We start from the raw sequence: 16,156 nt of genomic DNA on the forward strand, positions 1-16,156 counted from the left end.
TTTTTTTTTTATTTTTTTTTATTTAATTAGTAAAATATTATGCTAATTTGTTTTTCCATCCTCTCACGAAACTCTTGTTTGCCAATTCACACGTTAATCTGACTGCAATAAGAAACCCTCGGTATAAAAATTAAAACCCTACGTTCATGTGTTCTTTTCATATGAATGATCGTATAAGGAGTTTTGATAGTATTGTGATTGGGCATTTAGAAGTTGATGATAGAGCTCTCATTCAGTCATCTATGTTGGCTATTATAAATGATCATGGACGAACAAGGTTAATAACTAGGAAATCGAGATAGACAAGTAGCTCACTGTTGCAGCATAATTTATTTATTTATTTTTACAAAGATGCACAAACTCTTCTTATTGATATTTGAAATTTACAAACTTAAGACTCCCTTTTAGGAGGACATCTAGGAAAGCCCCCAAAGCAGAAAACTCCCAAAACTTAATCCAATATGTAATAAGATTACAAGAAAGCTCCCCCAACAAAAAATGCTCTTATAAAACGAGTGATTGCAATAATCGTACGGCATGGAAAATCCAATAAGCCATATGGAACTTTATTTTGAAATCAAATCAAACACACATCACCACCACCACCACAACACACATTTAACCCATACTGATTTCGAGATTCGAATCTACAACGTGTTGAAATGGATAAATTCTACCCAACCAAACGAGCCAACGGAAATTTATCATACCAGAACTTTGTTTTTTTAAAAACATTTGTTGATTTCTTTCAAATGAAATGCCCCAAACCACATACTTAACAATATGGAGCCACAAGTTTCTTGCCTTCCTAGTCATGGCCAAGTAGGTTGAAGATATTGCTTTAAGCCCTGAAATCACAAGTGCAAGAACTTGGGAAGTTCTGATACAAAGCTTCCAAAAAATTCTTTCTGTACGAATAATGGAAGAACAAATGATGGATATCTTCATCCCCTAAAGACATAATTAACGGTAATTCGGATTCAAGGACCAACATGCTACAGTCAATGAAAGGATGGTTTTTCAGATACACACAAGCAAAAAAAAAAAAAAAGATCATAGATCTCCGATCCATGGTTAATTAGTGGATATAACATACTATATACTATACGTAAGGCCTTATGTACCAGGTCATAACATCTATACCATTGAGATTAAACTGCAGGTTGTAAACACTTTTACTACCTCTTTTTATTGTTATATGTTAACTTTATCAATTGTAGTCTAAACCTTTTGCTTCCAGTGTGGCAGAAGCTTGAAGAGGAGAATCAAGAATTCTTCAATGCATATTATCTGAGATTGATGATGAAAAGCCAGATTATTGAATTCAACCGGTTGCTTGAACAGCAGGCAAGAATGATGCACCAGATACATCCTTGTGCGGTGACTGCATTATCTAGTTCTAATGGATCCCACGTCCAACCTAGTAAGGCCGCTTTTCTCCTAGTTGGAAGCTTGATCTTCATTTGTTACTTGTTGCGTTGCTACATATTGGATGTTAAAATAACTTTCTATTGACTGAGGATAATTATATTCTGTATGTTTTTGCCAATACCTGAGCTGTCAGTAAAGCCAGATTCTGTCTGATGCAGGTTTGGTCATCTTTGAAAAATTTGGAATGAAAAAAACAGTAGGATTTTCTCAGTGTCGGAAAAGGATTGTAGTGTGGTTAGGATAAATGCCTTTTTGTTTCAACTTAGTCAGGGCTCTCTTGTTGGAGTTCTTGTTGTTATGTCTAATCCTAGGTTTATCCAAATTGGAGGGGTTCATAACTCTTTTGGCTTTTTTCGGCTTTTACCATTATTGTGAGATCCCACATCGGTCGGAGAGGGAAATGACGCATTCCTTATAAGGGTGTGGAAACCTCTCCCTAACAGACGTGTTTTAAGACCTTGAGGGGAAACCCAGGGAAAGCCCAAAGAGGAGATTATCTGCTAGCAGTGGGCTTGGGCTATTACAAATGGTATCAGAGCCAGGCACTGGGTGGTGTGCCAGCGAGGACGCTGAGCCCCGAAAGGGGTTGATTATGAGTTCCCACATTTGTTGGAGAAGGGAACAAAACATTCCTTATAAGGGTGTGGAAACCTCTCCCTAACAGACGTGTTTTAAAACCTTGAGGGAAAGTCCAAAGAGGACAATATCTGCTAGCGGTGGGGGTAGGTTTGGGCGGTTACAATCTTTTTCCTTCTTGAAAACAGACTCCTTTTATAAGAAAGAAATAGCTAGCTATGATCACCACCTCAGCAATCCTCCCAAAATTTTATATTGTTCCCTGATTCAAGCTTGAGTTTGTGGCAATTTCAAGACACTTTCTCCATTTATAATAGAACTCCATGCTTGTTGACATCTTATAACCTCCTCCATTCCTCTTCATTCTTGCTATCCATATTCATACGCTTTTAGACGTTCTCATTTCATTTATTCAACACACCCTGAGACAAGGCATTTCAACTGAATGCATGTGGTAGTTAACTTTACAGTATTTATGTACATCAATCATTGACTACTTGATTGATTTAGTACTTTGTTTGAACAGTACACCAGAGCTGCTACGCACTAGAGCATACAGGACCTGCTTTGAAACAAGATGACACAGACCACCCTGTTGGTGTCAGCTTAGGCAATGTTTATACTAATGGTACCCAACCTGTTCACTCAACTATCCACACCACCGTGGATTTGCCTTCTCATGCCAGGAATGATGCTGCACCTCAGAGTTCAAATGTTGGTTTGTTTCAAGGAATGAATGGAGGAATTATCAAAGTAGAAACTGGATATTCAAACAGTCCTCCGTACATGTTTGGAACAGAGGACAATGTCCTTGATGCACGCCAATCAATTGGGAACGCGTCGGTTGCATCGTTTGCTAGTGTTGATTCCAACACATCATCCTTCAATGAATCACTTCTTGATACGGATCCTTCTTCATTTGGGTTCATTAATCAAATTACTAGGAATTTTAGTCTCTCAGATCTGACAGCAGACTTTTCTCAGGGTTCAGGTATCTTTTTCACTCCTATGTGATGTAACTTAGAATATATTATAGTCTCTTAATTTTAAGTTCTAAGAGATCAAGAAGATTCCTAAAGAAAAGAAATCAAACTTTTTCCCTTTTGTTAAGCTTCGCCCTTTTCATGTCAAAAAGATGTATTCTAAGTTATAATAACATGACTTTGAACTGCCAGATATACTAGAGAGCTATGCCAGATGCCCCTTTTTACCAACAGAGGCTGTTAACATCATTGATACTCATGAGAATGGAGACCGTCTTGGTAATGAGTTTTCTGTATCTGTTGACCCTAGCTTGTTGTAATATTCGACAGGTGCTTACTGACTTAAAATTTCTTCGCGTTTGAAGATAGTAAACGGTTGGACAATGTATCAGAAAGCTTGAGCTTCGAAGATTCAAGACACAATTAGCTGGTAAGTTATCTGTGCTTAAGCGAATATTTTAAATGTATGCTTTTCTTTGATCGTTCTTCCTAGAAGAATTAAGACCAACTATACACTCATGGCATATTCTTTTTCTTTCAAGTTGGTGCACTGAAATTGTGGGGGGTGCCCATCGATTCTTCAATATGATGCAATTATGAAAGCACTTCAGTTTGGATTCCAATTCCTCTTTATAAGAATCGGTTGGAGAGAAGAACGAAACATTTCTTATAAGAGCGTGAACGCGTTTTAAAACCTTGAGGAGAAGTCCGAAAGGTAAAGTCCAAAGAGGACAATATCGACTAGTGGTGGGCTTGGACTGTTACAAATGGTATCAAAGCCAGACACCGGGCGGTGTGCCATCTAGGACGCTAGGCCTCCAAGAGGGTGGATTGTGAGGTCCCACATCAATTGGAGAGGGGAACAAAACATTCCTTACAAGAGTGGAAATCTCTCCCTAGTGAACACATTTTAAAACCTTGAGAGAAAGCTCAGAATGGAAAGCCTAAAGAGGACAATATTGGCTAGCGGTGAGCTTGGACTGTTACAGTTTAGTCTTTAAACTCAAGTTTGTGTCTAAAACTCTATAAAATATGTAATAGTTTTTTTAACTTTCAATTGTATCTAATAGGTACCTGAAGTTGACAAATAGATTTCTAAACTTTAAATCAAGAAATATATAGAATTAAACTTTATGTCTAATAGAACCCGAATCTTTCAATTTTATAATTTTTAAGGTCTATAAATTTTAAAAATGTCGATAGGTTAAGGACTTATTAGACACACCATTAAAAATTTAAAAATAATAATTGAATGGCATAGCTGTATATGAGAGCAAAAACTTAGTGCATAGTAATTTACCTGATTTGAAATAAACTATTAGTTTCACAACCAATGGAGATGGATATTAAATTTGATCACAGATGAGGTATGAGAGGCAAAGAACTGATAGCAAGCCACATGGGTTTGCTAGCAACCTGATAACTGATGCATCAAATATCATCATTTTTTTTTGCTATACTTGTGCAGATCAGATGATTGTACATACTGGAGAGGCATTCAGATTGGCGCCGGATACGGGATTTTCGTTTAGAACACAGGCCCCAAATCACCTTAGCAGGTTAGCATGTAGAATGAAGATAATGCATCACAGTGATTCTGAAAACAATTTTAGCTTTCAAGTGATTTAATTCTGAAACTGATCTTTAATGTTTGATGTTTTGCTTGATGATTACGGTATTGGAAGTGATTGTAATGATGTGATGATGTTTATGATGAGTGTAGATTGTAAGAGTGAAATACTGAATGTTGGTTAGGTGGACCTTTGTGATTCACTGCCAACGAAGGTGGCTTCACTGTATTTTCTTTGATTAAAGAAGCTAGTTGAGGTGAGTTTATGCCTGGTAAGCATCAAATTCTGAGTTTATGAGTTTAAATACATTGGGCCCGGTATACAAAATAACTTAAAGCATCGAATACAATGATCGGATGGTTATGATGAGCGTAGATTGTAAGAGTTAAATTAACTATTCGGATATTGTTCTTCTTTGGTCTTTCTCTCTCAGGCTTCCCCTCAAGGCTTTAAAACTCGTCTGCTAGGGGAAGGTTTTCACACCCTTATAAAGGGTGTTTTGTTCTCCTCCCCAATCAACCTGAGACATCACAATTTCTCTCTTCCATTTACACATTTGGGTTTTTTTTTTTTTTTTCCTCTTCGGTCAATCATGTCAATGTTTTTTTTTTTTTTTTTTTTTTTTTTNTTACCCATGTTTTTTCATGGATAATTTTCTTTAATGAGACCAATATAAAAATAATTATACATGAGTATGAAATCGTGTTTAAACAAAACATAGTTACACATGATTTTCTAGTCATTTTTGTCCATGGCATATTTGATTTTGCCCTAAAATTGTTTTTCTTAAAAGGTTGTACCATTCTTCTACGTCTTTTGCATTTATGATTTTCAATTTAGCCTTCTATTTTCTTTGTTTATACTTTTGATGTAACACTCGAGTTGCGAGAAGTTAAATATCTGATTTTTCCTTTTAAGGTCAAACTTACATAATTTTGTTATAAGTCTTAGTCTAACTTGCTTTGCCCAACCCTTCGACCCGCACGTGACCCAGTTTAGAGCCTACGACCCGATTCATTCTCTTGACCCGATGTCTTACCTGGGAGTGCCAAGTGTCATTACGAGAAAATTTTGTAAAATTTCACACCTGCAAAGGGTCGAATGCAGTACTTGGGAGTCGAATGCGCAAATCAAAAGTTGCCACGTGTCTCACTAAGGGCGTGCATATCCTTCACCCCAGCGTGTTTCTACTCGCTCGTGGGGAGCTCTTTTGGTGCATGAAAGCATGTATGTTGCGCGTGAGTCTTTTTTTTTTTTTTTTTTTTTTTTTTTTTTTTTTTTTTTNGTTTATCAGTTTTTTGTCTCGACTTTGGTACTAACACTAATTGTACTTGAATTAGGACCTCCCAGAGAATTTTTAGAAATTTTGGAGCCTTTTAAAATACCTAAAAGTTAGCTCAAGAAGGCATGTGTCATCCAAGTAAGCAACTACATGGACTCTAGGCAAGTAATACCTATAGGGATCACTTGGACATCCTAGCATGTGAGCATTTCTTTCCTTAAATGGATCGAAATCACGTGTTAAAAACTTTGGAAGCGCGTTTTTGGATGAGTATGTACCATATATATTTTATGAAAAAAATTTAGGTTGAGATTTCTAAGAAACATGTTTTATATTTTATGTAACGCTAGAGAGAGAAGATGCATGACAAGAATACGAGCTAGGAAATATGGACGAGTAAGTTATGTAATATGTAAGAAATTACCAAAATGCTCTTATGATAAAATTTGTGATGAATATTGTTTTATATGTTTTTCACTGTATTAGAAAGGAGGATGGGCTATTGTCCTTTGTGCTTCGGGCGAGGTGGATGTTAAATCCCCATTGAGCTTGTTTGTTTGCATGAATATTTTAGTTAATGTTTTTCAGAGTTTTAGGTGATCGATAGGATATTTCCTTAATCATCTTGTACGAATATCTAGATTATATAAACAATGCTCTGGGTGATTGATAAGGTAATTTCTCTAGCAAAGCATGCACAAGTGAGTCAAGCTAAGATTAGGGTGTATAGGTAGAGTAGATTACATATTAATTTGCGTCGGTATGTTTCCAGAAGACCTTGAACCCCAGGATCGAGAGCGATAAAAGGTTTAGACCTGTGTGCACCCCGAGATTTGATCAGCCTCGAGAAGCTAACCTCGAACATCCTAAAAGTGATGGATTAGATTTAAACTACCTAAACGCCTAAATAACCTAGTAAACCTCCATGGCATTCAAGAATAACAAAGATAGCTCTTCAAGCCGCTAGGGCATATGTAGTATCATCAGTTTAACATTTGATAATCGTATCATGAAGTTCCACTTCCGTACCTGTATCGTTGAGCCAGGCATGAAACCAGTTATGATTGTGTGACCTAATAGTTCAGTTGGATTACCCTATAGTGAAAATTCATCCAATGGTGGGACATGGATCACTCTTCTAATGCAGATCCATCCAATGGTGGGACGTGGATCACATGAATAATGTAGATCCATCTTATGGTGAGACATGGATCACACCGGTAGTTGTTGGAGCTGGCACGCACAGGGAGTCACTCCCCTGACTTTGGATGACTATATGTTGTGGATGAGTTCATTAGCTAACTTTCCAGGGATGACGAGTATACTAACACACACAATATTGTCCCCACCAGATAGAGAGTTCTACGAGGTAGTGCCTCAACCCCAAACGTTGGTTATACACTGGCTAGACAAAGAAAGCTACCTAAGTCAAATAACAGAAGAGCAATTTGCCATAGAGATGGGACTTATCGCTCGGCCGACCCGTGACATCAGAAAAGGGTGAACCACCTCCTCCGAACCCAGAGTGGATCTATGAGGAGGTAAAGTACCACTTGGAAGCTCGAGGCTCCCTAGATGCTCAGATGGTAGTAGGAACTAGGCCCGAACTTCCTAGAGTCCAAAGTAAAGCCCATGAATACCTACTAGGATAAAGTAGATTGCTTACTGAGTATTTTTATAATCACCATTTTTCCTTCTTTTGTAGGTGTTCGCAGATTACCAGTCGAGGTGGAGAAGCATTCGAGGGTTGTGCAGTCACACAGGGGGTCGTTTTAGAGCACTAGTCAACTTTTGTATTTGAGAGCAATCCAGTTCATTCCATGCATTTAAGTTCGGTTTATCTGGGAATCGAGTTAGAATATTTATTAAGTAGTGTATTCTATAGAAGATAGCCATTGGATTACATTAAGGGACTAACCCAAGAATTAAAGGTAAAACGACAAAAATGCTCCTAGAATTTTCTCAAGATATTTCATCGTCCAAACAACCTCCAAATAACTACTTAAAGAAAATGACTAAACTACCCCTAAACGTCCTTAATAAGGATTCATAATTTGCCTAAGAACCTCAAAGAATATGTTATGAACTCTATAAGGACGTACTCAAGTTATTTTGACAAGCTCACATGTTCATTGCTTATGACCCTGGATTATGGCTCAAGAACTCATGATAAGACTTAAAATAACCTTTGAGCTAGAACCCAATAACTTATTAAGCCCACCAGAACCTAAGAATATGACGACATAAAATGCTACAAGTAACTCGTCCATGATATTAAAAGGATTATAACATGTTTGGGCTATGAACCAAGACTCAGTGGGAAGAAATGAAAATACCCTAATGACCTCCTTAAAAGAATTCATGAACCCCAAGAGATATGTTATGACATGTATGATATTATGCTCGTGAGAACGATATGTCGACGTGAATAAAATATTTATGTTTACTTTAGGGCAATGAATTCTAAGCATGTCATGAAGTTAGGGCGTGGTACAAATATGCATTACACATCCCATGCCCTAAAGTTACCATGACCTCTAAAATTGCAAGGTAATACTCTAACCATGTCCTAAGCGACCGTTGATGTCATGATCCAAGGGTCACTTAGGTAAAAGCTTGAAAACTTAAAAGATAAATGGTAAAACGACAGTAAAAAAATTTGCATTTAAGGCAAAATATAAATATACTTTATTTAAAACTCTAAAATAGAGTTTAAACACATCAGGTGGTAAAAAAAACAACTTCAAACATTAAAAGGTTAAAACACGGCGTGGCTCTATGTGGCACCGACTCCAGACCGCTTCCATCCTCGACCATTTCCTTCATGTCATTTAAAAAATATGAGAAAACATGAAGGAGTACAAAGACTCAGTAAGTAGCCTACTTGTAGGCTCTAATTATGTCTTTAGTGGATGCTAGGGTATCACACTCTTTCTTGTCGTGTTCATGCTTTTATCCCGAGAACTTAGGTCCTTAAGTTATGTTCTTGAGTTCTCAATTCTTATCTTTTCTTTAACCTGAGGACCTGGGTTCCAAGTTCTTAAACAAGGTTCTAATTTAAGAACTTTGGTTTTAAGGTTCTAGGTTTTTAGTCTGGAAACTTGGGTCGTGATCCTTGTTCTAGTTCATATCTTTTGTTCTTAGTCTTGATTCTTAATTCTTGTCATTGTTCTTAGTTCTTATTCTTGGTTCTTATTTCTTGAGTGATACCTAACCGTCTTCCTGTCTTAATGAACTTGGAGCTTACATAGTTCTACTTAAGGGTATGGATGTGTGGTACACTTACTTGACTTGATTCATGGCCTTAAGGTAGCATATTATTACTTTAATTTCAAAGGCTACCTAAAACTTATTTACTTAAATCGTGGGATAGCGTATTGATTACTTGAAAAATAAAGGCTATCTAAGGCTTATCTTGAAGTAGCATCATGATTACTCGAAAATCAAGAACTAACCTTGAGCTCAACTCAATTTAGGGTAACCTCCTCATAACTTGAAAATCAAGGGCCATCCTACAACTTATTTGGACGTAGTATTTTGATTACTTGAAAATCAAGAGCTAACCTTGAGGGCATCTTTATTTAGGGTAGCTTCCGATTACTTGAAAATGAAGAGTTACCGTAGAGCTTATTGACTCGGAGTAGTTTCCAGATTACTTTAAAATCAAGGGCTAACCCTAAGTGTAATATAAAGCTTATAGCACACCCTACATGATACTTGATAACGTTCAAGGTCCTAAAGTGAGTACAAGTCATGATCCATTCTAAGTCCATTGGCCACCCTAATCATGATACTTATTATTTTTTTCCCGAACCTTTGAATTTCTTACGAAACCTTGTTAAGACATTGAAAATATTTTTCTTTGGCCCCTTGAACCATCTTTGTGTTTCTTAATCCTTTTTTGGGCACCTTAAACTTACAACAAGTATCTCAACCTTAATTGTGGTCTTACACTTGGCCTCCCACGATCCAACCAAAAACCAAAGGCAAGAAACCCTAACAAGAATCAAGATCCAAATATTAAAACTAAGAACCCAGAACTTCAGAACCAAGATTCTTAGATCAGAACCATAGATAAGAACTTAGAATGCAAGATCAAGGTCCTTCGGTCAAAACCATGATAAAAACTCATAACTCAAGAATAGAACCTAAGAACCTAAGTTCTCAAAACAAGAACAAGAACAAAAACATGTCACGAAATGAGTGTGGTATCCTAGCATCCAACTTAGACACGAGTAGGAGCCTAAAAGTAGACTACTTATTGAGTCCATGAGTGCAATATATTTTCAGTGACAAGAAGGAGCTGATTGAGGATGGAAATGGATCCGGAGTAAGTGGCACATAGAGCTACACCGTATTTTCGACTGATTTTATTGTTTTAAGTTGTTTTTGTTATTGGCCCAATGTATTTAAACTCATAAAGTTTATTTTGGATTTATAAATCGTTTTTTTAACGCAAAAAAATTTATCATCCTTATTTTTTTTATATACATTAACTACTCTCACATTATAAAATTTAAATATTGTTACTGGAAGTTAATGTTTTAACCGATCATTTGGTATATGAATATTAAAATTAATATTAACGAGATATTTGTTAACATGAGCATAACTCAACCGATCATGTTAATGTTTTGATCAATCTTTAAGAGCTCGTGTCTGATTTGGAGGGTAATGTTGTGTGATACTCGAGTAAATGAGAGGTACATGAATGAACTGAGACCATATTCGGCTTCAATTCCATTGCCATAACCTGATTTCACTCTTTTCCTCCCCATGCATGAATGAAGTGAGGCTGCTCAACAATCAAATAAAGTCTTTTGAATGATTAGAGTATTTGAAAGAGTAAATGAATAAGAAAGAAGGAAGGAAGGAACCTCTACAACTATTGGTCGAGCGGCTGAGCTCCGTAACCTATTATCCTTCTCCTCCTGATCCTACTTCTTGAACTCGAAAAGGGAAGAAGTTGTTTTAATAGGAGTATGTCACTCTCCCGGAAAGCAGACCGAGTGAAAGAAGGGACAAGTTCAGGAGCGAAGCGAAGCCTTCGTCGGGTGGTACTTGTGTGTGGGGTGCGCTACCAGAAATCGGAGTTTCTTTCTCCCGAAAAGCTTCTTGGCCAAAAAGAATGGAATTGCCAGACTTTTGATTGGGAAAAGAAGCGCTCGTTCAGACAACGCATCGAGGATGGGGAGGCGTCAGTGTGCGACTCCGTATAAGGACCTCTTTCCCTTCTTACCCACCACTTTCTAAGAAGGGAAACTATCGCCTTCCCTTATCAGCTTCTGCTTTACCTTATCAGCTTCTGCTGTGAGACCGAGTTGGAGAGGGGCAGGAGTGAAGGTCCTTAAGAGGGAAAGAAGTAGGAGAAAGATTTAAAATAATTGAAAGTTACTAAGTAGATAAGGGTGTTCATACGACACAGTGGTACGATAAATCTGGACTACTTAATCCAAACCATAAAATTTTAGTTGGTTAAATTTTCGAAAAACTGAAAAATTTGGGTTTGTTTGCGAGTTGACATGTTTTTTTTATCGGGTCATCTTGACCAACTCAAAAATCTGGTTACAACGCAACTCAACCGTACCCTACTTTTTCAAATTATTATAAAAATTAAGAATATTTAATGTTTATAACCGATGTTAATGACAGCGGAATGTTTGATGTTAAAGTTTATGAGATTTTAGTTATTAACCTAAAATGTATTTTGGATAAATATGATTTTTTAAATAACAAAAAAAAAAAAACCCAAAAACTCGAGCAAAGTTGCTCAAATCAGATCACCAACTCAATCAACCGAAATTTTAGGTTGGTCCAAAAGATTTTTCTAATTCAACTCAACAGAATACATGTATGCTCGTGTGTGTAGAGTCTTAAGCCCATGGAGCTTTTGAAATCATGATTTGTTGGGTAGACGATGAACTGGATTAATATGAGATCCAACGTCAATTTTAAAAGAAAACAAAAGATTTCTTATAAGAATGTGAATCGTAGAGCACGTTTGTTGTTTTGTAAGATATAAATAAGTCAAAAGAACAATCATACTACTCAGAGGTCAGCTTGCATCTGCGCTGATTCAGTGCACCAATTTCCATGCCACCCATTCATAATCATCACTTGTCATTTTTATATTATTTTATTCATTTTTAAACCTTTTAAATTATAATAAAAAATACACTCTTAAATTTTTAAAAAATATTTTTTGAATTTTTAATTTTATATATATATATATATATATTTTTTTTTTTTTTTTTTTTTTTTTTTTTTTTTTTTTTTTTTTTTTTTTTTTTTTTTTTTTTTTTTTTTTTTTTTTTTTTTTTTTTTTTTTTTTTTTNAGAAATTGAGTTTAATCCCGTTTATAGCATATGGCAAACCAATCACTTCCCGAAGGGTACTAGCCTTCGTATTATTTAACTAAAATAATAATATAGTTTTTTTTTTCTTTTCGAATATTTATTCTTTTTGTTTTTTCATTTTTTAGACGTTTCTTCTAATCACTACTAAACCACTATTTTCATTATTTACTTCGAAAAGAAGTAGAGCTCAAGACCGATCAATTGTAGGTCAGTCATGATACTCGTAGGTATATTTGCATATGGTTGCAATTTCGTGAAATTACTCTCTAAGAATTTTTAAATACTCAAAAAAATTTAAAATTTTTATTCTTCATATTAAGGTAATGGTGTTCTTGGTGGTGATGGTACTTATAGTGAAGGCTATGAGATAGTAGGTATATGGGTCAGGTTGGATTGGGGTAAGGAAATTTTTTGGACCGACCCAAAAGTTCGGGTAAGTTGATTCAATTCAAAATTGTTTCATAACTCAACCCAGCCCAATCTTCTATTTTTATTTATCGGCCGTACATAATTATTCAATATAATCTTAGATAAAATATATTAAAAGTTTACATATAAATACTAATTAAATAATTAGTGTTATTCAAATAAATAAATTTTTTAATAATATAGTTCCAACAAAAGAGGAACGTAACAACATTTTAACATAGTTCAACATTAATGTAGAAGTAAAGACAAATAAATATTAGCACTTTATAAAACATTTGTTCCTTTAAAAATAAGTAAAATATAACGATAATCCTAACATTGAAAAACAATAAAATTAATTAGTTTAAATGACTCAAATATCTGTATAGTCATCGTGTTAAACCTATCTAAAATCAAATTCTTAAAATTAAGATAAAATTTATTAGTTTATTCATATTATAAATAATATTATAAATTTTCATTTATGAAATAGAAAATATTATTTACTTGGGAGATGGAAACTAAATAAAACAATATCATTTTGGTTCACTAGTATCGTTTCAACCTCACGACTTTAAAATGTATATGTTAATGAGAGGACAGAATTGTTGTGACTTAGTAAATTCAGAAATCTCTTTTCATATTACTGTCCAACTCTTTACTTTCTTAACATAATAGATCTCGGACCAACTTTCTTTTTTTTCTAATTTTTTTTTTTTTCATATTTATTCTATATAAGTTTATTTAACTTTTTATTTTATTTATTTTAAATAAAATTAAAATCTATCTCAATCTTCCATTTTTTAAACGAAAAAAAAAAACTTTTTTTTCTTTTAAAATACTTTTTTTTAAAAAAAAAAAAAAATTTAAATTGGTTGAAGCCAAATGACATTAATTTATTTCAGAATTTCAAATTTTTGAATTTGTGCCTCGTTTTTATATTATGTAATCATTTCTTCCTTTTTGTTTTTGTTTTTTCTTATTAACTCCGCAGCTCTTTTATTTGGCAGACTGAATTACCATTTATTAAACTATTTTTGCCTTTTTTAAAAAAAAAAAAAAAAAATTATGAATTCATAATACTAATATTTTTCTGTTTTTATTTATCTATATTTATTTTGGATCACTCGGACATTTCTGTGCGACATGAACCAACACAGACTTTTTCAACAGGTTTTGTCCACTCCACGTTTAACTATGAAGATCTTGTGATTAAGTCATTGAAAAGAAGGTGCACATTGTTGATAATACGTATTCACCCTTCTATTCTTTTGAACTTTTCTTAGTCATTCTGAGCATGGTTGCTTAATCTACCTATTTAAATGGTCGTGAAAGTTCTCTATTTATAATCAAATAAATTATAAAAATAAATGAAAGACACTGTAAAACCTTTTTTTAGAGAACCCTTTAATAAAATGCATTAAAAAAAACATGAATAGGACATTTCCTTAGAAAAGGATAAAACATTAAATGCAATAAAACAAAAATAAAACATCCTCAAAATTAAATAATAATAATTATAATAATAATAATAAATAATTCTCCTTTTTCTACCTCTGTTTCCTTCGTTATACAGAAACTCAAAACCTCTGTTTCCTTTCTCTCTCTAGAAACCTTTCTAGAGTGAAATCTCTGTTTTTTTCATGGGTTGCTCTGCTTCAAAGCCTGCCGCCGCCACCGCCGCCACCGCCGCCCGTTCCGCCCGGAATTCTGAACCTTTCTACTCTCCTTCTCCATTGCAGTCTGCCAGCTCTTCTCCGGTGGTCGGGGGAGCTTTCTCGCTGCCGACGCCGCTAGTCCACCACCCGCCGGTGAAGGAGGGCGACACCCACCATCTTGTTTTCCTCACTTCCACCACCTATGGCTCCGACCGTCCGACCAACCCCAGCCGACCACCGGCTAAGGCTTTAAAGCCCGTCCAATTCTCCGACCAGATTTCTCTCTCCCCTGACTCTGTAATTAACACCTGGGAACTCATGGACGGCCTTGATGATGACGACGTCGATTTCAGCCACAATCCGATCAGTTCCAGTTCGATTCCGGCCAAACCCAATTCTATTCCGGCAAAACCCACGTCGAAAAAGGGGTTCAATTCTGCAATGGAGGAAGAAATCAGCTCAGTTCCGCGGTGGTTGCCGAAGAAACCACTCTGGAAGCACATTTCAGAGGAATCCCTCCTGGCAAAATTGGACCCAAACGTAGCTTCAACATACACCAGAGCCCTCTCTTCACGACGGCACAACTCCGATCAGCCCAACACCTGCCGGAGTTCATCATTTTCAACTCACTGGCCACCCAATTTCTCAAACACCCAAAACAGAGGAATAGTAATCTACTTCACAAGCCTTCGAGGAATCCGAAAAACCTATGAAGATTGCCGGTTGGTTCGCACAATCTTCAGGGGATACAGAGTTTTGGTAGACGAGAGGGACATTTCAATGGATTCGTTCTTCAGAAAAGAGCTGCAAGCGAAGCTCGGAGGGAGGGCACCGGCGAGACTACCACAGGTTTTCATCGGCGGGAAGCATGTCGGTGGGGCGGAGGAGATTCGAGAAATGAACGAGAGCGGGGAGCTGGGGAGAATGCTGGAGGGGTTCCCGGCGGCGGAGGAGAGGTCGGTGTGTGGAAGGTGTGGGGATGTTAGGTTTGTGCCTTGCCTGAATTGTTATGGAAGTAGGAAGTTGTTTGAGGAAGATGGAGGGTTGAGGAGGTGCCCTAAGTGCAATGAAAATGGATTGATTAGGTGCCCTTCTTGTTGTACATGTTTATGAGCTTTGATTTGAAGAAAGGTGTTCTAATGGAATGGAACGTTGGTCCTTCTAAGCTATTTTGAGTTTTTTTTTCATTTATTTGAATTTGTACCCGAAACCCATTTTCCGTTTACAATTAAACTTGATCAGCATCGTTTTGTGAGGAGTGCCCCGGAGCTATATGGACATAGAAGTCATGTAACGACCCTAGATTTCTATTTACAGTCATTACCATTATCATAATATACTGCTTGTTTACAACCAACCTAAAGTCACTAACGACCCTAAATCAGCACCATTTACAATTAACCATTTTCCTCATGGTTCATACCCTAAACATGTTCTGATCTCCTGTGAGATCTCACATAGTTACCTTAAGATCACAAATGGGTCTCCCGTCTCATCAATTTTCATAACATTTGAAACATCTCAAAATTCTTATAGGGATATTTTAGTAATTTGTTACCCAAATCTGGTTTTAAGTTCTTAACATATTTCAATGGCCTTGAAACTTTGCCTAAATTCTTTAAACCATGAAATAAGTCTCCTTATAAACTTTATGACATTTAGAAGTCACTTTGATCAAAAAAGTGTAGCTATAGGGGCATTTTGGTCATTTTACACATATCCTTAGTTTAGCCCATTAACGTAATCCAATAACCACCAATTTCATGTATAACCTTATCATGTTATATTAAACCGTCTATTAAAGTTTCATGAGTATTGGAGTCCATTTAGTATGTTATTTTAAAGTCATTTTAATCCCGAGCAAAATACCCGATTTAGGTCCTTAACTTTC

The 16,156-nt window shown here is 35.9% G+C and overlaps 2 protein-coding genes and 1 long non-coding RNA gene across 12 annotated transcripts in view; all 3 read left to right on the forward strand.

Moving 5' to 3' along the window:
* Nucleotides 1–4,844, forward strand: part of LOC111803420 — a 12,553-nt gene extending 7,709 nt beyond the window's left edge. For 5 of the 10 annotated variants that reach the window (XM_023687807.1, XM_023687805.1, XM_023687806.1 and 2 more), the window contains 5 exons: nucleotides 1,241–1,423; nucleotides 2,534–2,998; nucleotides 3,183–3,269; nucleotides 3,356–3,420; nucleotides 4,459–4,844. In XM_023687807.1, the coding sequence (XP_023543575.1) occupies nucleotides 1,241–1,423; nucleotides 2,534–2,998; nucleotides 3,183–3,269; nucleotides 3,356–3,417 (797 nt within the window). In that variant the 3' untranslated portion in view covers nucleotides 3,418–3,420; nucleotides 4,459–4,844. Of the gene's footprint in view, nucleotides 1–1,240; nucleotides 1,424–2,533; nucleotides 2,999–3,182; nucleotides 3,270–3,355; nucleotides 3,421–3,532; nucleotides 3,681–4,458 lie in introns of those variants that run through there. The other 5 variants (XM_023687808.1, XM_023687811.1, XM_023687812.1 and 2 more) reach the window with 5 other exon arrangements.
* A 1,066-nt stretch (nucleotides 4,845–5,910) lies between these two features.
* Nucleotides 5,911–7,743, forward strand: LOC111803445. Its single transcript, XR_002816377.1, has 2 exons — nucleotides 5,911–7,466; nucleotides 7,549–7,743. It is a non-coding gene; the product is annotated as an uncharacterized LOC111803445 (long non-coding RNA).
* A 6,457-nt stretch (nucleotides 7,744–14,200) lies between these two features.
* On the forward strand, nucleotides 14,201–15,456 carry LOC111803414 (uncharacterized protein At3g28850-like). The gene has a single exon (XM_023687797.1). It carries the CDS (start codon nucleotides 14,251–14,253, stop codon nucleotides 15,376–15,378), a length of 1,128 nt encoding a protein of 375 aa, XP_023543565.1. The 5' UTR covers nucleotides 14,201–14,250; the 3' UTR covers nucleotides 15,379–15,456.
* Nucleotides 15,457–16,156: the final 700 nt, after the last annotated feature.

The sequence above is a fragment of the Cucurbita pepo genome, chromosome LG10 (genome assembly GCF_002806865.2).
Source record: "Cucurbita pepo subsp. pepo cultivar mu-cu-16 chromosome LG10, ASM280686v2, whole genome shotgun sequence".
Taxonomy (NCBI): Eukaryota; Viridiplantae; Streptophyta; class Magnoliopsida; order Cucurbitales; family Cucurbitaceae; genus Cucurbita; species Cucurbita pepo.

Excerpts from the sequence above, each read along its gene's own strand:
- LOC111803414 (XM_023687797.1), top strand. The coding sequence starts at position 14,251 with ATGGGTTGCTCTGCTTCAAAGCCTGCCGCCGCCACCGCCGCCACCGCC.